The following is a 23,793-nucleotide window of genomic DNA, read 5'->3' as shown; positions in this document are numbered from 1 at the left end:
GGACGCTGCACCAGGTACCATGTGGTCACTAAATCTAGGCCCTGTCTTGGAGATTTGGCTTGTGTTCCACGCAGGGCCTGATGCAGATGCTCGAACAGCAGGCTGAATTCTGGAGCCCATATGTTTTGGACAGATGTGCTTGTCTACAGTGGCTGAGTCTCAGGTGTGTCTTTTGACGGTAAAATACGATTTGTTATCCAGCACTGACTGGAGGTTGGCACTGCTCCTGAGGCGCGTTTCTGAGAGTGGGCGGGATGCTCATTTTAAAACGGCAGGACTCTGTGCAGACGGCAGATACCAGTATTATTTCTGTGGAAGCTACTTGTGTAGCAAGGTTAGCAACCTATAGCTGGCTGACATGAATTCTGCTACTTGTATCACATTTTAAATCGCTGCTGTCAAAGTGTGACATTTCTGTCTTGTTTATTAATTTATTGATATGTCTTCTTTGGAAATGGCCGTCATCGAAGGCTGTGATGTAAGTTATTAATGCGGTTTAACTACGCTGTATTCTCACCGTTAATTCAATTTTCTTTCGTCCCTCTGTGTTTTCCTCTCGTTATAGGGGCGCTCTGCTCCGTGTCTTGCGAAATTGTGTTTGTGTGAACTATCTGTGGCCTGTCCTCTTGACTGTATTTGTAGGAACAGCGAATTTAAGGGAAAATTAAAAAACAAACAAACGAGAAGAATAACTAAAAATGAGAATATGTAAAAATCTCAAACTGGGGACAAAAAATACTAAAGGTGACGCCTTTTCGGAGAATATAGCATGATGTGTACTGTACCCTGGAGAACTCCTGTGGACTTTAAATATTAAATATAGTTTATTTTGAAGTCCTGTCTCCGCTTTCTTATTTAGAATCCTCGGGCTCAGTTCTTACTCGTTTCGAAGAGCTAGAAAAATGGTATCGCGAATGCGAATTATTTTTTACTACGTTTATGAATCGCATAGTCCGTGAGAGTGTTTTTTTCTGCTCGTGATTTAACGGAGCGGGGAGGACACCGGCGTAAGAATGTTACTGCCGTTCAGGTGGGAGGACGGACAGATGTTCGCCCGTTTTGCTTTCCGGCACATACTGTAACATTTGGTTTTTACAGGACAGGGTTGGTAGCCTTGTGCCCAACCTCCAACGTGGAGGACCTGGCGCCCGACGTGGGACACGAACCCACTACCCTGAGATATTGAGGCTCATGCTCTACCAACACAGCAATCATCCGGAGCGCTCAAGTGGCATGAAAGATGTATTTATTTTGTGGTCTAAAATACCCATTCAAACTCGATGCCGCAGTATCATATTTAAGCTTACGTGCAGGTGAAAAAGGTTTCGACATGAACCTGGAGCTAGGCTGTGCCCTGAGCAGTGCTGTTTATATTAGATTACACAGCTGTGATCTCCCTTTCAGAGATCGTGTAGGCATCAGGTCTGTTTTATGATTCACAATACAACGCCTGATGTGAATTAGATTCATTTCTGTGTCTTCTAACGTTGTTCCGCACGTTCAAACCGATGTTATTATCGCAATAAAGCTACCTGGGGGGGGAGGGGTTTCCATTTTTAGCACTTTAAAAAGTTTCACATTTTAAACGGTAGGTCCTAGAGGGTTTTTAGTTACAGACGCACGGAGCACACCCCAGCGGTAGCCTCCGTCACCACGCCCCTGCCGGGAAACCCCTCCTCTCCCGAAGTGCGCAGGCGCACCGGTTGCTCGGCTACGGGGCCGGACGGAGAAGGGAGAGCGGAGCAGAGAGGAGGCCTGTGGGGACGGTACTACAGTTCGCTACCGAAGCGCCGAAGTATGTACGCTTGTGGATACGCCTGATAGCCTAACAGTCTTCTCTTTATCCCCCCCCCCCCCCTCCCGATTTTGGAAAGGTGTCGTGTATTCCCGTGTGGGCTGGAAAGTAAAGCGGTTAGAACTCCTCTCAGGGAAAGCCGAGCGCAGGACTGTACGGTGAGTGGCTTGCGGCCGCCATTGTTTACCTCACGCGGGAGGGCCTCACGCCTGGGCCTGCTCGGGGCGCCAGCCGGCTGTTTCAAACTTGGGGTCCACGGCCGAGGCGCGCTGGTTCCTTTCTGGTAACGGTAAACCGCCTTTTCCGTAAAGAAGGTGGGTTCAAAATAATGTGGATTTCGTTTGGGGGGGCGGTGGGCCTGGCCTGGCCTGGCGGTATCTTTACGCGCCGTTTCCGTCTTCACTGACGCGTTATTTCTGCAGTTTCTCTGCGTCTGGCGTTTGTCTCAGGTGTTTTTAAGGTCCTTATTTTATCGTAAGCTGGGGGTGAAAGTTGCCCAGCGGTCCAGTGTAAAGTTGTTTCATGTTTCTAAAAACACGCTTTGAACCTTTACGAGGCTTGGCGCAGTCTTTCCCCTCTAGTGTGGATTTCCCGTTCAGAACAGCTTTAACCTTGAGCTTCACGGTTATCGTCAGTAACGCAGCGACGATAAAGGGAAGTGTTGGTTGTGCCGAACGGGTTGTTTTGTCCCGCTCCTCCGGGGCTCCTCGCCGTGTCCGGATGTCGCCGCAGTAAGGCGGCACACTGCGCGAGCGCATCCCCGCGTGAAGCCGTGTGTGTGGGGCGGCGTGTTCGGCGCGCGCGCTCGCCCGCGGACCGGGGGCACTGCGGGCGCTGTCCGCACATCCTCTCCCAGGGCTGCGCCGCTGGGCATCGAAAGCAGAGCTTCAGTGAGCCTGGGCTCTGGTTTTAACTTTTAACTGGTTTTCACGCTTCAGGCCAAGGCAACGCCGTTTGGGACTTCCTGTGCTGTATGAAACTAACCTGAGCACCAGTGCGGTGCGGTGACCTGGGCTGTGGGTGCTAGATGCCTTTAGGCTAATGGGGATAAGGTCGAGTGTAATGTAGGATCCTCTATCTGGGTGCACGTTTGAGTTAGGGGCTGAAGTAAGCGAAGTCCCTCTTTATCCCAGCGTTTCGATCCTGAATAAGTCTCCTCTGTAGCACTAAGATGTTGCACATTTAAGTCAGCTCCCTAGCAACCACTGCCCGCCAGTTGCAGGTGTTAAAGTGCAGGTCAGGTAAAGTGATGTATTCCCCCCCCCCAGCTAGAGGAGTATGGGAGGCACCAGTAGTCGGACTGGTTCAGCAGCCTCTGCGCAGTGATCTCTTGCTAGCCCTAGTTCCCAGTGCCTCTGCTGCATTTAGAGGGGTGAGTGGGTTTCAGCTGTTCCTGTGGTGGGTGTGTGTGACGGGGCGCTTGCAGGGGATCTGCTTTGCTCTGGAAGACGTGTGCGGCCGGGCTCGCAGGGCTAACCCCCTCTCTCCCTCTGCTCCCTGGTACAGCGGAGGGATGTCGTATTACTCGTCCTCCCGCAGCTCGTCCCACTCCACCGACTGCAAGGTGTACGTGGGGGACCTGGGCAGCGGGGCGGCGAAGGGCGAGCTGGAGCGGGCGTTCGGCTACTACGGGCCGCTGCGCAGCGTGTGGGTCGCCCGCAACCCCCCCGGCTTCGCCTTCGTGGAGTACGAGGACTCCCGGGACGCCGAGGACGCGGTGAAGGGCATGGATGGCAAGTGAGTGAGGCCCGGTCCGCGGCGCTGAACCCGCACTCGTTTCGGACCGTGTGTAGACCGCTGTAAGCTGTTTTTGCCGTAAGGTGGTATGAATTCCAGGAAAAAAAAACAAAACTGGGAAATTCACCTTTTCTGAACTGGGAAGAAATAACTGTACAAATAGCAACTTCCGGACGTGAGGTATGAAGTTTCCCTGTGTCTTTGGTCTAGTCTGGAGGCTATTGGAGTAGCGCTTGGGCCCGGGAACCGTGTGTTCGCGCGGGCCCTGACCAGCCCTCTTGTTTCCCAGGGTGCTGTGCGGCTCCCGGATCCGCGTGGAGCTGTCGACGGGCGTCTCTCGGAAGACGCGCTACGGGCGCCCCAGCCGGCGGCACTTTGACCCCAACGACCGTTGCTACCAGTGTGGGGAGAGAGGCCACTACGCCTACGACTGCTACCGCTTCAGCAAGAGGGGTGGCAGCCGGCGCAGCAGGTACGCTGACTGTTCCCCCACCCCCCTGCCTGCCAGGAGCATCACCTGCTGCTGGGTTTGGGGAAGTGGGGTGGCTAAGGATCTGCGCCTGTAGCTGGAAGGTTGTCGGTTCATATCCCGTGGCCAGTAGAGGAATCCTACTCCGTTGGGCCCCTGAGCGAGGCCCTTAACCCCAACTGCTCCAGGGGCGCCATATAAATGGCTGACCCTGCGCTCTGACGCCCAGCTACTCTCCCTGTCTGTGTGTCTCATGGAGAGCAAGCTGGGGTCTGCGAAAAGACAAATTCCTCATGCCAGAAATTGTATAGGGGTGATAAAGTGAACTGATCTTATGCATGAGGGTGTTCTGTAAGGACATTACGTGCTTTAAAGATTTCGCTCATCCGCTTCTCGCTGCCGAGTGCAGAGTTGGTGCGTGGGGGCAGTTTTCTAGAGGATGACCCGATGTCCTCTCCCTGCGCAGGTCTCGCTCCAGGTCCCGGTCCCGCTCCAGGTCCCGGTCGAGGTCCCGAGGACGTCGCTATCGCTCGCGCAGCAGGAGCCGCAACCGGTGAGCCCCGCCCGCGGCCGTGCCCCTGTGCCCCTCGCGGGTGGGACCTGTGCCAAGCCCCTTTAAGGTGCCACTGGCTGTGAAAACTGGGCTTGCAGGGACTCAAAGCTCTCTGCCTGTCGGACGTGGCTTGTGGAGAGCTCCTTTAAAGCCTTTCTGCATTTAAATGAATTTTGAACTGCGGTCAATATGGAGTATCTGGCAGCTTTGTGTGTGTGTGTGTTCCCTACCCAGCAGGTACCACTTTCCATCAGATTCCTGCTTCCTTTAGTGCTTACTTTTCTCTCTTCTGTCCCGCCAGGTCCGCTTCCCCGGCTCGCTCTAGGTCCAGAACTCCGGTGCGCAGGTAAGGTCAGGTCCCCTCTGCGGTTCTGATACTCGGCAGCGGGTAATATAGGAGCCGCGGCGTGAGATGATGACGGCCTCCTGTGTACCTTTGTTTCCCTGCTCAGCCTTGGTCTCTTTGTGGGCCGTTTGATACCAGTCTTGGCAGGCTGGTGTGTGCAGGTTTTCTGAGTCCTTTTTAAGCAGCAGCACTTACAGGGCCAGGGGAAGCATTTAAACTGGTCATAGTGAGTTGATTTCCATTTTTTTTAAAGTAGAGACAGGATTGTTGGGGAATTCAGTCTTGGCTGTGATTAAAATGCATTAAAAGGTGCCCATTATCTGCGTAAAGTAGCTGAAAATTGGCTTTTGTTTGTACCTTATTCCCTGGAGTGCACTCAGCTTCAGACTAAAAGAACCTGCGTGTTTTTTTATCACCTTATTTGCACGTGAATGCACAGCTCTTCACACGTGTGTAGTTTGTAAAGGTGAGTTCCTGGTGTCCTTGGGGAGAGTGAGTGTGGCTGTGAACCCCATGCTGTGTTCTAGTCTCCAGTGGGCATATCTGCCACACACCAGGGCTCAGGCGTGTGAATGACCGAAGTGCAGTATGGGAGCACAGAGACGACGACGGTCTCTGAGCCTCGATTCCCTGTGGCCTGTTTTATTATCCACTCAAGGGCACTCTGTGGTGTGAAACCAAAAGAGAGTGAGTTCTTAACTGGGTGGTCCCCGCTGACTTCTCCCTGCAGTGCCCTGTGTGAGTGACCCAGCGACTTTTTTTTCCCCCTCCCTCTGTTTGCAGTCGCTCCCGATCTCGCTCCAGGTCACGCTCCGTGTCTCGCTCCAAGGGGCGCTCTGCCTCCCGGTCCCGGTCTCGCTCCCGGTCTCGCTCGCGCTCCCGGTCCCACTCAGCCAGCGCCAAACGAGAAAGGTAAGCAAGGAACCGGACCAGGAGGACAGGGCAAAGGATGTTTGCAGTGTTTATCCAGGGTGACTCACAGCAGTTAGTGTTATTGCTATGCAGAGACGTCCTGATACCAAGGAGAGTTAACTGTATAAATTTAGTATAGGTGCACTGCAGTCAGTTGTTTTGAATGATTTCAGCAGGATGCAGAAGTACATTGATGATGCAGGGCAGCAGTTAGGTATTAAACAGGCAATAGAGAATTTGTACATTGTAACTGTACATTTGAGCTAAATACAGCTGTTCATGATTAATACATCTGATGTCTTTCTCTCTTTGCAATGTTTTGTTTTATAGGTCTATGGGTTATAAAATGATCATGCTAGTGACTGGTTCATGTTGTTAGGCAGAAAGGAGATCTGATGTGATGTTTTGTGTGTTCTAACTCCTGACACTTATTTACTTATTGTGTGACTTTTATTCAGATTGTCAAGGTTTTTTTTTTTTGGTTTAGTTTGAGTATGCACAGATTAAATACATGATCTCAGATTAACATTACACCAGAATGATGTCGGCTCCTACGGTACCAGAGAACTCTGTCCAGTTTGGCACGCCAGCTGTGGGCTGTGTATCGTCCAGCGACTGAGGGAGAAAGCCCCCTTCTTGTTAACCCAGGGACACCAGCTGACCGCGCTGCAAAATCTGATTTATTTTCTTTTCTCTTGGAGGTCATCCATCCAAGAATGACCTGGCCAGACCTTGCTTAGCTTCACAGGGGGAGCGAGAGCTGACGAGCGATCAGACTCCGAGATGGTGTTGAAGGCTGGAGGTTGTCTTGTTTCACGCCCACTCCCCCCTCCCTGCCTCAGATCCAGCCCCAAACTCGATTTAGCTTCCGAGAGGGGGGAGAAAAGAGAGATCTTGACGTGATCAGACTCCAGCGCTGTTTGGCTGCGGGCTTTAGAGGGGGTTTCGTCCGGCGCAAGTACTGACCAGGTTCATCCTTGCTTTGTCATTTCTGTGAGAGCTGACCCGAGAGATCAGACTCCAAGAGGGCTACGGCCGTCCACGTGCTAGAAGGGGGTCATCCGTCGCACGTTCTGAGCACAGCGCCCCCTCTTCTTCCCCCCACTCTCCCCCTCCTGTCTTCTCCTGCCGTGAGAGCTCAGATCCCCAGATCGCAATGGCCAGCTCCAGCCACTCGGCACAGCCCAGCCTTGCTTAGCTTCTGAGAGAGACAGAGAGGGAGAGAGGCAGAAAGAGAGAACGTGCTGACCAGAGATCAGCCTTCAAGACCTCCAGTGTTTGTCTTCAAGTACTTGCGTCGCGTCTCTGTTCATGTTGCTCTGAGTATCCACCACTTTGCAAAGGTAAAAAAAGTAAATGTATTTAGTTATACTCAGAACTCGGCTTTGATGTACTCAAAAGTCACTACTTGTTTTTCCTGATATCATGAAAAAAAAAACTTTTTTATTCCAAGCTGCTTTTAAAGTATGCTGTATTGTTGTTTTGGTGGTGGCTGGGTAAAGACCGTTAGAACAGCCCCAGTCTGCTTGGGAGGTCTTGGGGGGGGGGGGGTGGGTGGTTAATATATCAGTCTTCTACAGTTTCCCAGTTCCGGTTCTGAGTGGCCCAGTTGGTCAAACCAGACCAGCACATCATCCTTCTTTGACTTTTAACTGAACTATGATGAAAATACTAGGATTTAAAAACTGGCTGCTGTTATGATTGGTCCACTTGTAAGGTATTTTGACTTGGGCAGTGGTGGAGGTGTCCAGGATGGGCATTGGGAAACTGGGCAAAATTGAGATCAAATCGCATTTCCGTACTGGAGAGGCTGGTAATATTGGGTGAGGGGGATTAGAAGCAGGGTGCATGCTGGACAGGGATGACCAGTCCTCCTAGAGAGCCACAGTCCAACTGGTTTTTCATAGTGCATCCTTAAACCTCTGGTTTCTCAAGGCGTGGTGGAATTTCAGGTTTTAATTTCTTGAGCAATTTGTTTTTCCGGTTGAGGTGTGGAGTGGCCTGTGTTTCTGTGACACTACAGACAGCGATGGGGGTGTAGAGGGTTTGTGTACCTGCTTAAAACATACCAGCATCTGCAATCCTTTAGGAAAGTAGTCGGGGACGTTTAGAAAACATCCTGTTTAAGGGTGGCCTGTGACACCTGCTGGACAGTGGCTGTGCGAGGCTGGGACTTCTCAGCCTGGCTGCAAGAAGGTGCTGTGGCCTCGTGACCTTGAGCACCACCGTTGTGACTGTCGGCAGCACTCGCCGGTCACACTCGGCTGGGCAGACAGAACCCCACAGCACAGCAGCTCGGGCTGTTTGGGGCTCTAGTAATCCTTGTACGAAAACGTGACGCCATGCTTTTGTATGAATTTGTAAGTAAAGGAGTTGAAAGAGGGTATTTGTGCCGATCATACAGACCTGAAATAGACCTGCTGTGCGGTTGGGTCTTCTTTCTGCCTGTGCTGTGAACGAGCCTTCAAAAACGGCGGCAGCAGCAGCAGTGGTGCTCTTTTGTTGAGGTGATGGATTTTGTACCTGATTTTCAGTTGTGATAATCGATCTGCAGTCACCTTCATTTAAGTTAAATGCTTTCTAGGGATTAAATGGCTGGTCACACCCTTCACTGTTTAGCACTGATCTTGGACTGCCCTGACCTCGGACCCTCAAAGGACTCATTTCAGGCCACTGGTTCTCAGTCTTGGTTCTTGCAGTTTGACCCTTCTATAAGAGCTAAGGTTTTGCTCCCTACTCCAGTCCTTGAGCACTCAGTGTTCCTAGTCTCATACTGCGGTACTCTAATCCTAGGTCCTAGGTTTTCATGTTTTCATCCACAAGCTTTAAAAAGCCTCTTCTGTGTGACCAGTGTTGATTCTGGAGAGACCAGTGGGCTTAAGAAGGCTCCACGGCCGAAACGTTGTGTTTTTTCTCTCTTCTTTTTTTCAGCATGGAATAAACCTATTAATCGTAGTGACTCATTTTAAAGTCCTGTGTCATGATGCTGCTAGTGAAAACAACTAATTCGGGCTGTCCTGGGACTCTTATGATTTAAAAGTGTCTGTCTGTTGCCCCTGTTCTACCCACACTGCATTTTGCAGCACTGGGGTAGCCTGTCAGTCTGACCGGGCAGTCCAACATCAGTGCAGCTTCAAGTACGCCATGTAACAGTGGCACAGTGCTAACGTATCCCCTGGGCTCGGACACCAGTCTCTCTCCGGAGCACTTTCAGCTCGGGCCTCCTGTCTCTTGTTACAGGTCAGGTCCTCCGCGGGTTTCAGACAATAAAGGGTTTTTGAAAAGGGTCTTGCTTTTATGCTCGCGTTCCATGGGTCCTGCTTCACGCTTGCTCCCAGTTTTCCTTTGATTATTCCCTCCTTCTTGAGATTCTGTAGTTGAGGGGGCTTGACACCTAAATAATGTCTGGGCTTTATTTTGAGAACTTGGAAAGATGTGGAGGTGGTCTTGCAGGGTTTCATGCTGAAGAGTACACTTGCTTCACTCTCGGTTTTAAGAGTGGCTGCAGCGAGTTGCGGTACAGCTGGCGCTTCAGAGCAGCTGCTGAGCGCCGTTCTGCTGCAGACACGAGCCTGGGCACCCTGCCTTCTGAGGGCGTTCGGTGGCTGCAGTATCATTCCTCCCGTGTCCCGGGACGGAGGGGTGCTCAGTTCACTGGGATAGTCCGGATCATTGCGGACTTCCGACGTGAGGAAACTTGCATGGTGCTTTAAGGGGGGGTGCCGGCGCCTGCCGATCTGCGTCCGGGGCCCCGTCCTGCCCAGCGCGTGGGGGGGGCGGGAGTGAAGCAGGAGGCCCGGGGGCGCTGCCAGGGCCGCGGGTGCAAACGCGCTAACGGCCGTGTGCCTTTTCTGTCTTGTTTCAGCCGCTCCCGGTCGCCCAGCCCCAGGAAGAGCCTGACCCCCGACGCCAAGTGAGCGAGGACCTGTGCCACTGGCCCTGCCGTCGCGTCCGGCGGCCACCTGTCCTGTAATCATTTTAACCCCCCCGAGCTCCCCTGTCCCAGCAGCCCTAGTGGTTTTGTTTCAATCCCGTCCTCTTGCGCCGCCTCTGCCGCAACACATTCCACATCCTTTATTTCCTCCTGGGGAAAAAATAACGAAGAACTGGACGGATGTAAACACCAAATACACGTTTGTCCGAAATCGGCTTGTTTTTGTTTCTTGTGATTTTTTTTTCCCCCCTGAATGTGCGCAGTTTTTACGCGGCATACTGCCATGTGTTAGAAGCCCGTCTCCTACACGTGAGCCCCTTTGCTGACTGTAGGACGTTTTAACGTAGGGACTGAAGTTCCATTTGATGGTGTTAAGTGTTGTGATCAGAGCGTGCAGGTTTGTTAAACTTTTTTTTTTACCTGTTAATGGTCGTTATGGATCCAGTCTTTTTTTAAAACAGTAAAGTAAACTTGTACACACCCAAATGCTGTTTACTGTTGTGAATTATTTGAGAACACCTCTCTCCGATAAGCCATCTTCGCAGTGGCTGAAAGTTGACCAACTTTTCTGTCCCGGCAAATGTCCTGCTTGCGTGGACTGAGCCCTCCAGCTCGGCTTGGTGCTTTTCGTGCTGCATGTTTGTGCTGAGCTCAGAGTACCGCAGCCTTCTAAAGAGCAGTGCGCTTTCCCAGTCCGATCAGGAGTGGACTGATGGTGGACTCGTTCAGCTGCCCTGACTGATTTGCGAAGATGGAAGTCTTGCCCTTTGGGGAAATGGGGGGGAGGCTGCTGTGTCGAATGCCCTGGTTTTGCGAGAAATATTTCAAAGGTGAGTTTTTATCCCTCGTGGCTATGGTATTTGTTTTAGAAGGCTGAATACACTTCAGAGTGCCAGGTGCTTGCTTGATACTGAACAGCTCAACTGTGCAAAAACATGGTAATTATACCTCTTTGTATTAAAAGGCTGGTGTCTTGCTCTAGTGTTTTGTGTGCACCCTGCAACCATGCTCCCTGTGGTCGGTTCGGGTCCGGGTGCCACTGAAGGCCCGGTATCCTCCACTGTGGCCCCTGTGCGGGTGCAGCGAGAGCAGTGTTCTGGTTCGGGCTGTCCTGCCCCGATACCAGAGAGTCCACAGTCCTGCTGGCTGGACAGGTAAAGGGGAACCTGGGATGAAAAGTGTTGGTAAATGTCTGTCATTTTCACTTCTTCCTCTGAAGATTCTCACTTGCTACCAAGCCTGATGCGTCTCCGAGTGAATTTGCATTTCCTGATTGGCCCTCAGTTCAGCGTGGGTTTTTCTGTCTGTTTTTTCTTCTCCTGTAGAAGATTGAGCCTAGCTGTTCATTTCAAGAGAAGGGGAAGGAATATGCCTGACTATCTGTGGGTGGTCAAAGGGTGACTCAAGTTTTTATAATCGGCTTGTCTGTAGAGGAGGCTGGAGATGCATGGGTTATGCAGTCTGCCTGTGTGGGGTGGCATCGGAAAGATGCATGCTGGTGGGAAAGGGCATTCAAGACTAAGAACAGCACAGCGAGGTCTTTACACAAAGGGTGGTGGGAGACTGAAACAAGTTGTCTAGAGGGGATCAACTGGCTTTTTTCAAGGAGGTACTCGGCTTGATCAGCTACACGTGACCAAACGAAGTCGAAGGGCCAGATGGCCTCCTGTAGTTTTGTCCTTTCTCGTGTTAGGGCTGTGTCTGCCTGTTTTCCTCCTGTCCCCTGTGTCCCGGAGCAAGGCCCTGAGAAAAGCCGGTAAAGCCGATAGGCGCTTGTCTCGATCTCGAACACACACTGGGTCGGTGCAAAAGGAAGCTGCTGATGCACAGTTATCGAGGGTTGCAGAATTTAGCTCATGTTCTGAAGGGATAGCTTTATGTTTTTTGGGTCACCATGTCGTTGTGTGTCTCGTATGAAACCATCGACTTCTTTGCTGACGCTTCGGTTAACAACGCGAACTGGAAGGATGTCTAAGGGCGGGCATCAATGGGCAGGAAACTGACACGACACGCTGCGTGTGTGCAGCTCCTGAACCGAGTAAAACGAAAGAAAAAAGGTCGTGCGCAGACGCGTGCGTCGTGGCGCGTCGTGGCCGGATTTTGGTGCTGACGCGGGCGGAGTGAAACCAGTTTTTAAGACCAATGGTAGGAACATTTTTAAAGTTTCTTGAAAGCTGGGTGAAGTCCTGTTTCCTTTCCCGTGCATGCCTACGACAAACCAATTCACGCAAGAAGCACAGAGAACGTCTGCCTTATGCCGAAAGTTTGGAAGTAAACGGCGAAGACTGCATCGGGAGATTGGTGTGGACAGCCGACCAATCGTTGTAGCCCTACTGGCGATATCGGCCAATCGAACGCTTTCGTGGGCGGTGCGTCTCAAGTATTTTAAGATTGACGCACCGGCGCGGCCAATCACCGACGTCGTGGGGCGGTTTCTTGGCGTTTGAATGGTCGGCCGTCGCGCCGCTCTCGAATTGACAGCGCGATCGCTCCAATCCCAGGCCGAGTTGTGTCGCTGGTGGGCGGTCTCTTGCGGGTTTTCCTTTTCTTTCGCTTTTGCGTCCGTCTCATTTCGGCGTCTGCGTTGCCCAGGCTTTTTTTAACTGCTACAAAATGGCTGCACAAGCGGGAAGGTACTACAACGAGGGCGGCAGAGCTACGAAGAGACAGAAGACCGAGAACAACGACGGCGGCATGGCAACGGTGGGGAAAAAACATTTTTCTAAACAGATGAAAAGCGTCAGAACAGCCAAACTAACAGTGACGAAATACGAGCAGTTAAGCGGATAAAAAACACGATTTTTAAAATCATCCTTGGTGGTGGTGGAGGTGGTTAAGGATACCGGCCGGACGGTGCGCTCGTGTCGAAACCTGAGCGGGCCGGGCTGGCGCCGTGGTTCGACTTTTCCATAAAATGTGGGCGATTTCGCGCCTCTTGAACCGTGAACGATTGAACCGGACCGAACCGGACGGTTATTGACGGCGGTCGAACCCCGAATTTTCCGCGTTTGGGTCTCGCGGCGGGCGCGTGTGCCGGGAGGTAACGGCAGCCCGGGCGCGTGTGCGGCGGCGGCGGCGGCGGCGGGGGGGGGTAACGGCAGCCCGGCCGCGCGGGGGGTTCGGGGCCTCTCGCCCCGCCGGGTCGCTCCCGGTCCGGCGGGTCGCAGCGGGGCCGCAGTGACCGAGCGCTTGGTCGGAGCGGTGGGGCCACGTTGGCCGCCCCGGCCTTTGTTACCTGAGAAAACTGCGCTCTGCCCTCCCCCCACACCGCCATGGTCGCCGCCGTCTTCTCAAACCGCCCGGCCGCCCACAGACCCCGCAGGAGCCGAGCGGCCCGTCCCGCCGCCGGCTCGGTGTGTCTGGGTCTGGGCTGCCGAGGGCCTCGCCGGTTAGTGCGTCTGGGCTCTCGGTACCGACAGAGACGGGCGGTCCAACAGCCCCGATAATCCCGGGTTACAGGAGATAGGTCTTTCTGTTTGTAGTGGTTTTCGAATTGCTCTTTGAATTAAAGATGAATTGGAATGTTTTTTTCTGTTGTTTCCAGGACTTGTTGCGTGTTTAATATACCTTTACCAGAGTTATTTTGTTTAATGTGCGATGTTACATCGGTAAGTTTAAGTAGTACGCACGGTGTGCCCCCGTCCGACATTTTTCCTTCTGGGCTTATCGACAGCGGGTAAGAGCCGGGAAGGGTGACTGGGGACGCGGTCTCCTTTGTCCGTGAAGCGGACAGCTGTGGCCTCGGGCGGCTGCAGGAACACGGACCAGGTGTCTGTAACCGGACTGCGTGTTCCATTCGGGTTTAAAGGACTTGAAAAATACTGAAAATAAGTTTAGCCGGAGACTGGCTTGCTCGGGAGTCGCTCACGCCGCGGACACGGTGCTCCCGTGAGCTGCAGCCTGCAGGCCCTGCGCCTCCGGGGGGGACCGGCATCTCCGCGCCGCGGGGCCCAGGAAGCGACCAGACAGGAGAGGCGAGGGGCGCAGCTCTGCGACGTAAAAAACGTGTCATAAAGGCGCCTGTACCCCTTGAAAGTCGGTTGGGTGTCCGTCTGCGGAGTGGCAGGGAGGGCAGGACAGGTGGGACGCTGGGCTTGTTGAAGAAGCGGTGGGGGTTGGTTTTATTGAGGAGGCCGGCTCTGTGCTGACCGGTGCCTGCCTGTCTGTGTCTCCAGGAAGGGTACGAGGACCCCCACAAGACGCTGCCCTCTCCGGTGGTCCACGTCCGGGGGCTGGTGGACGGGGTCATGGAGGCCGACCTGGTGGAGGCGCTGCAGGAGTTCGGGCCCATCAGGTGAGTCTGCCCCCCCCAACTCAACTCGACGCTGAGCAGAGCGCCTCCATCCCCGCCAGGCTGTCTCACCACCCCTCTCCCCTTCGCCCCCCTCTAGCTACGTGGTGGTGATGCCCAAGAAGCGCCAGGCACTGGTGGAGTACGAGGACATCAACGGCTCCTGCAACGCCGTGAACTACGCCTCCGACAACCAGATCTACATCGCGGGGCACCCCGCCTTCGTCAACTACTCCACCAGCCAGAAGATCTCGCGGCCCGGGGACCCCGACGACTCTCGCAGCGTCAACAACGTGCTGCTGCTCACCATCATGAACCCCATCTACCCCATCACCACGGTAACGCTCTTGTTCCATTGCATCCGTCCGGTGGGCTTAGAGACGGGACGGATAGGCCTGGGGGTTGTCTCTGAGGGGGGCCTGTTTGATCGGACCTGGTGGTCTGCGAGCGGCCTGGTACTGCGTGCGCCGGGCCTGTTGCTGGATGCTAAACCAGGAGAGTGACGAGAGTGTCTGTCCGCAGGACGTGCTGTACACCATCTGCAACCCCTGCGGGCCGGTCCAGAGGATCGTCATCTTCAGGAAGAACGGGGTCCAGGCCATGGTGGAATATCCTTTATTGCTGTGGCGGTATCGCACACACACACACACGTATGTTGAGCTGCTGAGTGCGTGGGTATGCCCTCGTTGCACAGTGGTGCAGTTTCTGACCTGCGGTACATCGCTTAATGTGGTTACAGTTGCTGCATTGTGTCTTTCCAGTTCTTTCCAGCAAACATGTTTATAGTTGAACTATTGAGGTTTTTGCTTTTGCTTGACCTGTTGGGTGTGCTTTGAGGTGTAGTGACAGGTAGTAGTGGTTGAAGCGTACGCTGAACGCTTGAAAGTATGGGGGTGTACTGGGTAGTTGGTAAACTCGGCTAAGCTGGGGCTAGGATGTGCCGATGCCAGTGCTGTTCCAGAGTTTCCGTCAGTTGTTCCTTGATTCCCTGCACGTTTGACTCGGTCCAGAGCGCCCAGAGGGCGAAGGCGTCCCTCAACGGCGCCGATATCTACTCTGGCTGCTGCACTCTCAAGATCGAGTATGCCAAGGTAAGCCCCCTCCTGACCTGCGCTTCTCGGCTGGCTAGTTTTTTCACTTGGATGGGGGTTGGGTGGGTTCCTGGTTGTATCTGGACTTGAGGACCAGTTGTGTGAGAGGCCTGCAGCGTCGGTGTCACATTCCCACCTCTCTTCTCCTTTACCAGCCGACACGCCTCAATGTGTTCAAGAACGACCAGGACACCTGGGACTACACCAACCCCAATCTCAGCGGCCAAGGTAAAGTCTCCAGCCTGCCTGCCTTGCTGATCTCCGTCTGACTCCACACGGCACCCTCAGGCACCACTGTGGAGGTTGGGGTGGGGGCGGGTCTGGGGTGAGGGCGAACCTCACGCTATAGCGCCACTGAACAGAGAAGGGGGCGGAGTCCCCCCATCGTCCCCCAGAGCAGGGCAGCTCTAGCGCCCTGAGGTAGGGCAGGGTATTGTGGTTGGGACTTCTGGCTCAGTGGCATTATGGCTGTGGCTGGTCACATGGTGTTTGGTCCTGTCCTCTGTCCTAACGGCACACTACAGCTTTCTTTTGGAGCAGGGACACACAAGGGATGTGAAGAGCATCTCCCAGGGCAGCTGTCTCTTCCGGGCGTGCGCGCAAACACAGGCAGACACCCTGCGGTCACCCTTGCCCACACAGACTTGCACACTTCACGTGCCTTTGTGTTTTGTCTTTGACTGCCCGGCACCCTTCACCCAGCCTCACCTGGTTTATTCCGTAGAGTCGCACTCATGTTTCCACTCCTCCTCGTTAAGCACCCGCTCGGTTAGGAGGTGTCAGTCGTGTGTTTTCCCGCCTGCGCTCGTGTAGCGGTATGTACGCGGGAGGCGTAGGCCCAATCCCCTGACCTGGTCCCGTTCGGACCCCTTGCCAGGGCCGCAGTGACTCGGGGAGCCGAGGGCGCCCTGGCAGGGTCTCGCTGCCTGAGGATCAAAGGGTCAGGGAGAGAGCTCATCTCCACATCTCTTAGCCTGGGAATTCTGGAGTGAGCTCAGCCAGCCAGGTGAGATGCTGGGTTGGTGAAGTGTGGCCATTTTTCCTGTTTTTCTTTTGCTCAGGTATAGTTCCCTGTCTGGTCTGATCTCTGTAGTCACAGAGAGAAGAACTTTTTCAAACAACAGTCCTTAGTAATGACCTGGTTCATTACTACTGGACAGACTGACTTGAGACAGGAACCTGAGCGCTGAACTGGACAAAGGACACATGCATCCAGTGTCCATTCAGTGTTCAGCAAGATGCATATCCTCTTGCTTCGTGTTACTTTCTCACTAACGAGAGAAATCCAACATAAATCACAAACCTCTCGGTTTCTGCTTTCGGCTGATCTTCCCTTCAGTCTGACCGTGTTGCGAATTAAGCTGTTCGTGTACATAAAGGTCTGACTTGCCCCTTGAAAAGAAAGCTCTTTGAAGCTAATGATCTGATTGTTTTCATTTTCCTGCATAGCTGTGAAGGCTTTCTTTTCAAGCTCTAAAGGGGTCGTAGCCGACTTCGGATTTAATTTTATTTAGTCGGCCACGTTGCAAAACCTCCCTTTCACAGAATGGGAAGATCTGATTCTGAGCCAGAGCCTTCCGTGGAGGCATTCTGGGGTGTGCGGGCCCAGCTAGGAGAGGTGGCCGTGAAGTTTCCACGTTGTAACGAGTTGTTGTGTGGCGATGCGTCGAGCGTGGCGACACGGGAGTGCTTTGCTAACTCGCCCGACGGCTGCCCCAGAGGCCTGTGTGCTCTTCACATCCCTTGCGCGCTTACACAACGCAGGGTCCTCACCAACGCACATCCCAACTCCAGAAACAACAGCCAACATCCTCTCCAACAGCTACAGCAACAAGCTACAGAAACCCCACCCTCACCCCCTCCCCAAAAAAGTCCCACAGCGGCAGCATCGGAAAACATGGGGGACACTTCACAAGCTCGCACCAGCGACCACACTGCTGCCATGCCATCGCAACACCGTCACCACAGAGGACGACATTTCTCACTTAACCACTCAGAGAGAAAGAGAGGGAGAATCCTGAGCTCACCGCCACAGACCGGGGCACCACCAGAGAGAAAGAGACACTGCGAGACCCCCGAGACCAGAACATCAACATCAACACTCCCACCACAGCTGCAGATACATTGTGTTCAGACTGACATTCTCACCTCCCACAAGGCGCAAGAAGACTTCTTTTAAAGTGGTGTCGATTTTTTTGTACACAATACATCCTTACCTCCATGGAGAGGGAGAGAGAGACAGAGGGGAGAGGGAAGGGCTGGGGTGGGGCTATATTGGCACCGTGGTCCAAGCCAGGATTGAGCCATCGCATGTGCTCTCTTCACATGCCTGAAAGTTTGCCCTGACCACACCTTACTGCTGACAGAGGAGCCCTGCACTGCGACACTCGACTCGTGTGGAGAAACACGACACCAGAGAGGGGCAGAAACTCCACAAAGCCACCCCACTCACAAAAGTGAAAGAAAATCTACTGACAAAAAGGCAAAAGACACAGGGGGAGAGAGAGCGGGAGTCCATTCAGGGACACATTCAGCGCCACTGGTGGGCGTACGGGCTCTGTTTGCTTTCCGGCACAAACACAAACATCCGACCCGAAAGCGATCCACGCTCGTAACCCAGGCCAAGGCTGAGCCAGGACGCGCTTGTAGCAAACTCTGGGGAGGGGCAGGGTGGGCAGCACACAGCCCATTAAACACGGAAGGACGCCGACATTGACACGGAAGAGAGACGTCTGACAAAGGGCACGGCCACTCAGAAACCTCAACACCCTATTACAGCACATCCAGACAGACAGACAGACAGCCACGCTGCTCTCAGGCTAGAACCTCTTCGTGGAATCAGGTTTTTTTTTCCTTCCCTTTACCCCCCTTGGCTTTAAATAAAAACACCCTTCTACTCCTTGTGTTTTCTGCTCTTTTTACTTTTTAAAAAAAAAATTTGAATACAAGCTTTTGTGCTGTAGAAAAGGTCTCTATTGACGACTCTGTAACGACTCCCATGTGATGCAGGTTTGGGATTGTGTGTCTGTTGAGGACATCCGTCTTTCTGAACAGTGCAAAATGTCTGCTTGCTGTCGAACCACGGTAAGCAGTTTATTTTACAAAAAAAAGAGCAACAGCGGCCGTCACGACGAGGGCGCAGTAAAAAAGGCTTGTTCTGGTACGAGGACGGAGAGAATTGAGTTAATTTGAGCGGTTGGAGGTGCGGTGTGGTGTTAGGGAGCCGGCTGCCTCTGCCCCATGCTCCCCTTATCCTCTCATCGAGGCCAGTAAGTAAAGCTCAACTTCTTGTTTTATATTCTTAAGATCTTTGTAAATCCGTAGACATGTCTTGTTACTTTCATTACTGTAAAAGCTGCAGGCTGCTCTGGGAGTCTTCCTCAGCCATGTGCACTTTCGGCCCTCAGTGTCGTGGATCACTTAAGAGTTTCCTGGGGAGGGGCGCGCTGTTGTGTTCTTCAGCAGGCTGCCCCCATCCCACTTCTGTTTCGGTACGCCTTGGCGTGTAGTACTCCAGCTCTGGGATGCGATCACAGAGATGTTTTTGTGCTCTGTTGGTAGAGTTACGGGTGGCTTCACCGTATTGTGCTGGCTTTGTTTAGCATCCGTTACAGGGGCTGTTCCCCCCCAGCCGTTTGAGCAGGAGCGCGGTGCTGTAGCGAAGACTCCCACAGCCATGCTCGTTTCTGAACAGTGCTGACGTTCAATAAAGGCAGTGATGTTACCCTTTCCACTGGAGGGAGTCGCACTCATTTCTTTCGACTTGTACTTTCCTGCTGCGCGCCTGGCTTTGCAGACTGTGTGGGAGGGGGGCGGGGGTCTCGCCCCGGGTCTCCTTGGGGGGCCTTGTTCCTTTTCTTCGCCACTGGGGGGAGCTGGTCTCTCAGTCTGCGAAGGCCAGGGGCGCGTCCTAGCAGAGGAATCTGTTCTCTGTATCAGTAAGGATTTATTTTTTTAATCCACTGTGCGATTTTATTTCTGGCTCCTGATTTCATGTATTTCCTCTCATCCCAAATAAAATGTAATCTCTGTGTCTTTGTTCCCTTACAAGAAAGTATTGTTTTTGACATGGCCATAGTATTCATTTTAAAATGTTGTAAAACCTGAATCTTTGTTTTTGTGCTATTTAGTAAGCTGCTGTTGTTTTTTACGTGTGTGGGGGCTGTGACAACTTAATGGTGCTGTTGGTCTCAGTAGTTTGTGAAACGGGTCCTCCCGCTGGCCAATAGACTCTCCTGAGTGCCTGCTGGGACAAAGAAAGGGAGGAGTCACTCCCTGCCTTGCCCCCATGATTTTGGGGTTGGTGGAGTCAAACACCAGACCCTCTGGATGTGTAGCACTGCAGCTTTTGTGCATGAGCAGCTCCTACAATGTGCTAAATTCTCCTGTATTGTATGGAAATGTCCTGGATTTGAATTTCCTGTAAATGTTAGTGGTGTTGGTTTATTGATTTCAGACCAACTACCAGAAACAGACAGGCTTGAGGGGTGTCTGTAGCCCTGTAGCTCATCCAAATTTCCCGTCTGTTGGGTGTTGCAAAATTCTTTAAGAGACAGTTTTAAATTGACCTTGGCGAGGAGTTTGCAAACATGGCCTAATCCACAGTTAATTCTAGCAGTGTTGCTGTCGTTCTCGGAGACACTGCTTGGTGCTGTTGGTTTTGCCAGTTTTCATGCTCATGTGTTGGTAGCGCAGGCTTATGATGACTAGGGGGCACATGGACCGTGTCTTGATTGGTCATGGTTATAGTTACACAAGGAATCATGGGTTTTAGCAGTTGCCGCTCTCTGCTCAAAAGCCAATGGTCTCTTTGCAGATACTGTTGCCATTTTGTTTTTTCTTGGTTACATCTGCGTGAAGTGGAGATGTTGGCTTTTGCGCAGGAGAACGGGATCATCCAGACTGAGCAGGATGAACCTGCAGCTGGTGAAACCTGGAGTAGATGAGGCAGTGGTGGGCAGTGGGAGTTTGGATTGCTTGCCCTTGGGGACTTTCTCCACACACTGACAGTCTTGCCTTCTGCCTCTGTGTACAGCAGATATGAACTCGAACCCCAACAAGAGGCAGAGACAGCCCGCGCTGCTAGGAGATCACCCTCCGGAGTACGGTAGGCAGTCCGATACCTGTGTCTCTGTGTCATGTGGTGTAGTTTGTCCGTGTGTGTGTGTATACAGATGCTCTGCAGTGTGAAACGACGAATGGTATGTGTGTGCTTGAGAGTTGCTTGGGCAGGGCTCACCTCTCGCTCTCTCTCGATTGCAGGCGGCCCTCAGGGAGGCTATCATGGCCACTACCACGATGACAGCTATGGGCCCCCGCCCCCTCCTCACTATGAGGGCCGGCGCATGGGGCCACCGATGGGCGGGCCACGGCGGGGGGGCCACAGCCAGCGGTACGGGGGGCCGCAGTACGGACACCCCCCTCCTCCTCCTCCCCCTCCCCCGGAGTACAGCCCGCACGCCGACTCTCCCGTCGTCATGGTATACGGCCTGGAGCCTTCCAAGATGAACGCGGACCGGGTGTTCAACGTCTTCTGTCTCTATGGCAACGTTGAGAGGGTGAGCGACTCCGCTGATGACATTTCTTGAAGAGCTCAAAACGTCCATGAGAACGTCACTCTAAACTTCCCTGGAGTTTTATCGGCTCGGCTGTGCTTCTGTAGCTAAAGGTTGAGATTGTTGTGTGATGCTGTGTGGGGAAAGATTTTATGAGCAGTGGTTTGGCAGCTGTGTGGCGGGATGAAGGGGGAAGGGACAGCAGTGACAATTTCTCCCTCCCGCTGCCTCGCAGGTGAAGTTCATGAAGAGTAAGCCTGGAGCTGCCATGGTAGAGATGGGCGACTGCTACGCTGTGGACCGCGCCATAACTCACCTCAACAACAACTTCTTGTTCGGACAGAAGCTCAACGTGTGGTAAGTGAGCAGGCTTGTCCCTCTCCTTCCCCTCTCTTCCTGCGGCAGGTTGAGATGATGGTCTCTCCTCTCATTTTTCCTCTTTCTCTTCCTCCCTCTCCAGCGTGTCCAAGCAACAGGCTATCATGCCCGGCCAGTCCTACGAGTTGGAGGACGGCACCAGCAGCTTCAAGGACTTCCACGGCTCGCGGAACAACCGCTTTACTTCCCCGGAGCAGGCCGCCAAGAACCGCATCCAGCACCCCAGCAACGTCCTGCACTTCTTCAATGCCCAGCCTGACGTCACCGTGGAGATCTTCAACCAGGTCGGCGGGGAGTCTTCCTCATGATCGGTGGGAGGGGTGGGGGTAGATATCGGGATGTTGCTTTGCTTAGAAAGCCACTGCTAGAGGGTGCGGCGTCTGGCTGTTCCCCCGCCGCTATCTCCGAGACTGACAGCTGACCTCTGTTTTTATCTGGGTGTTTCAGATCTGTGAGGAGTTGGGAGTCAAGAGCCCATCTAACGTGAAGCTCTTTTCGGGAAAGAGTAAGTACTCCCAGTAATCCCACTTATTATACGCTGTCTGTCCTGATTTCTCTATGGGATTTCTGATCTGACGCCTTCTGTCTGCACCTGTGGCATGACCTGTGGCAGGGAACACTGTGCTGTGTCTGTCCTGTGCCGCTGTCTTCAACCTGCCTGTGGTAATTCCAGGGAGAGACTGTAGCCATGTGACTTCTCCTGTGGACCTTCTCACCACCAGCTCTGCAAAAGAGAGACACCTTGCTGCTAAGAGTGTCAGAATTTTTGACGGTAGCAGAGACTCGAGTAAAAATAAAACGCCTTTGGCACCCCTAATGGACAGGGCGAGACAGCCTAACCTTACCTTGCAAACAGTGACAGTCAATACACAAATAGGACATAGTGCATAGAACTGGGGCTGTGCCGTGTGATGAACGCACAGGGCCCGTCTTCATAGCCACATTGCAGTACACTTGCTTAGTTAAAACTGGTTTGCGCAGCAGATGTCTTCTCACAGACAGTGAGTGAAGTGTGCAGAGGCTTTACCACTGGTGGATGCAGTGTGAATAAATTGGACTCTGTATCCGTCTCTCTCCTCATGTGGGGGCGCAGGTGAGCGCAGTTCGTCCGGCCTGCTAGAGTGGGATTCCATCAACGACGCCATGGAGGCCCTGGCCATGATGAACCACTTCCAGATGAAGAACCCCAGTAAGTAGAGTGTCTGTGCCAGCTCGCGTGCCATCCCGTAGTCCTCTCGAGCCACTTGGGATGTGGATCGGTTCGTCGCCCGGGGAGCTTGCGTGGGCTAGGCTGACGCGGGGCTCTGCGTTCCCGCTGTTGAGTGGAGGAGACGGGAGTTATGGGGACTGGCAAGGAGGTCCCCGCGAGACTTAGGTTTTTTGTAAATCGAACAACGTCACTTTTGGAGATGATCCTGTGGCGTGACGATCTTGCGCCCGTGTTTGCCCTGCGTGGCTCTCGCTCCAGTCGGGTGAGAGTCTCTGCGGGTGTAGGACGGCGAGCGACAGTGGCGGAGGGGCGCTGGGGGCAAGTATCCTTGCACGCTCGGCTGAGCAGTGAACGCTTCCTACATGTTCAAGCTTGTGCCCCTCGCCGACCGCAGCCCCAGGGCTCCGTGCCTGATGATGGCTTGAACCCAGGCCTGGAGGTGTTAGTCATTTCAGACCTCGTCTGTCTCGTTCTCCCTCTGGGGGCAGAGGATACTTTAGCACAAAAGCTTTCTAATGTTCTTTCTTTCTCCCCTAGATGGTCCCTACCCCTACACCCTCAAGCTGTGCTTCTCCACTGCGCAGCACGCCAACTAGCTGCCCCTCACCGTCGCCGTGGAGACCACCTCCTCGCTCGCACCCTCACCTTCTCCTGTTCGCCTTGTCCCGGGAGCCGCCCGGCTGCTCGTGTCCGTCTGTCGCGTTTGTCTTTGAGTTTTAACCGTGGAGCTCCGCTGTCGCAGAGGAAAGTATTACAATCGCACTAGGGAGTAACGCTGTTTTAGCGGTGACAGAGATGTGCTTCTTTTGTACCAGTATTTTTTTTAGTTTTTTCGCACATGCTACGCTGTCTGTCCGATCAGCGCCACAGCTCCATGAGATGGGAATTACCAAGTGTAAAAAGAGTGGATTTCTTTTTTTTATTTTGTGTTTTTTGTTTCCAATCTCAATAAAAATTTAAACAGAACTGTGGGGCTCTCTTGGGTTTTTTTGTTCTTGGTGAAGCTGCCCTTGGCGGTCGGTACCTGTGTCAGTTTTTGAAAATGAAGCTGCAGAGGTGGTTCGGGTGTGTTCGAACCCTGGTCCCTGGAGACCCAGATCGGGGCTTTACGGTGATCAGGTGTAGCCCTTCCCACTACAGCTGATTTCTCAACAAGCAATTGAAATGGAGCAAGTCGTGATAAAGGTGTTTCACAGGTAGGAGGCACTCCGCTTCTATCTGATTGACAAGTGCCTTTTTAAGTGCAGGTGGAGCTACTTGTGAATGGATGCTGTTGGGCGATGGTAGAGGTGTAGGACTAGGAAGAACCACGTGTTGTTCATAATTGCAAGCTGGCTGTTCTCAGTTTTCTGCGCGATATTTGGGATGAGAGTTACTGTCACGTCATACTTTATATTTTAACCAATAAGTAGTCGAAACTTCAGTTCGACGTGAAAACTGCAAGGATCTTGCCGAGCCCAGAGACTTCTGAAAATGAAATCTTCAGCGACATTCGCTTGTTTCGAAAAGGAGCAAGTCGGGG

General features: G+C 53.1%; 2 protein-coding genes across 8 annotated transcripts; both read left to right on the top strand.

The window, feature by feature from the left end:
* The first annotated feature begins 1,692 nt into the window (after positions 1 to 1,692).
* On the top strand, positions 1,693 to 10,232 carry srsf7a (serine and arginine rich splicing factor 7a). 4 transcript variants are annotated; one of them, XM_088911828.1, is made up of 8 exons: positions 1,696 to 1,766; positions 1,875 to 1,953; positions 3,302 to 3,532; positions 3,822 to 4,004; positions 4,468 to 4,554; positions 4,856 to 4,900; positions 5,684 to 5,812; positions 9,678 to 10,232. In XM_088911828.1, the coding sequence occupies exons 3-8, from the start codon at positions 3,309 to 3,311 to the stop codon at positions 9,727 to 9,729; spliced, it is 720 nt and encodes a 239-aa protein (XP_088767954.1). In that variant the 5' UTR covers positions 1,696 to 1,766; positions 1,875 to 1,953; positions 3,302 to 3,308; the 3' UTR covers positions 9,730 to 10,232. The 4 variants fall into 4 exon arrangements, 2 of the variants coding, with proteins under 2 accessions (XP_088767955.1, XP_088767954.1); XR_016090863.1 differs by having other exon boundaries at positions 1,699 to 1,766; positions 5,684 to 7,155; XM_088911829.1 differs by lacking the exon at positions 1,875 to 1,953 and having other exon boundaries at positions 1,693 to 1,795.
* Positions 10,233 to 12,253: 2,021 nt separating this feature from the next.
* Positions 12,254 to 23,237, top strand: hnrnpl (heterogeneous nuclear ribonucleoprotein L). 4 transcript variants are annotated; one of them, XM_088910811.1, is made up of 13 exons: positions 12,254 to 12,449; positions 13,922 to 14,040; positions 14,138 to 14,375; positions 14,560 to 14,645; positions 15,032 to 15,128; positions 15,284 to 15,356; positions 20,164 to 20,235; positions 20,391 to 20,686; positions 20,919 to 21,040; positions 21,144 to 21,345; positions 21,509 to 21,566; positions 22,155 to 22,250; positions 22,809 to 23,237. In XM_088910811.1, exons 1-13 carry the CDS (start codon positions 12,360 to 12,362, stop codon positions 22,865 to 22,867), a joined length of 1,608 nt encoding a protein of 535 aa, XP_088766937.1. In that variant the 5' UTR covers positions 12,254 to 12,359; the 3' UTR covers positions 22,868 to 23,237. The 4 variants fall into 4 exon arrangements, with proteins under 4 accessions (XP_088766937.1, XP_088766940.1, XP_088766939.1 ...); XM_088910814.1 differs by having other exon boundaries at positions 12,286 to 12,449; positions 21,509 to 21,568; positions 22,145 to 22,250; XM_088910813.1 differs by having other exon boundaries at positions 12,287 to 12,449; positions 20,167 to 20,235.
* Positions 23,238 to 23,793: the final 556 nt, after the last annotated feature.

Source organism: Atractosteus spatula, chromosome 3 (genome assembly GCF_055471065.1).
Source record: "Atractosteus spatula isolate fAtrSpa1 chromosome 3, fAtrSpa1.hap1, whole genome shotgun sequence".
In the NCBI taxonomy this organism is placed as follows: domain Eukaryota; kingdom Metazoa; phylum Chordata; class Actinopteri; order Semionotiformes; family Lepisosteidae; genus Atractosteus; species Atractosteus spatula.
The sequence above is the reverse complement of the archived record's forward strand: the minus strand, read 5'-3'. Positions and strand labels throughout refer to the sequence as shown.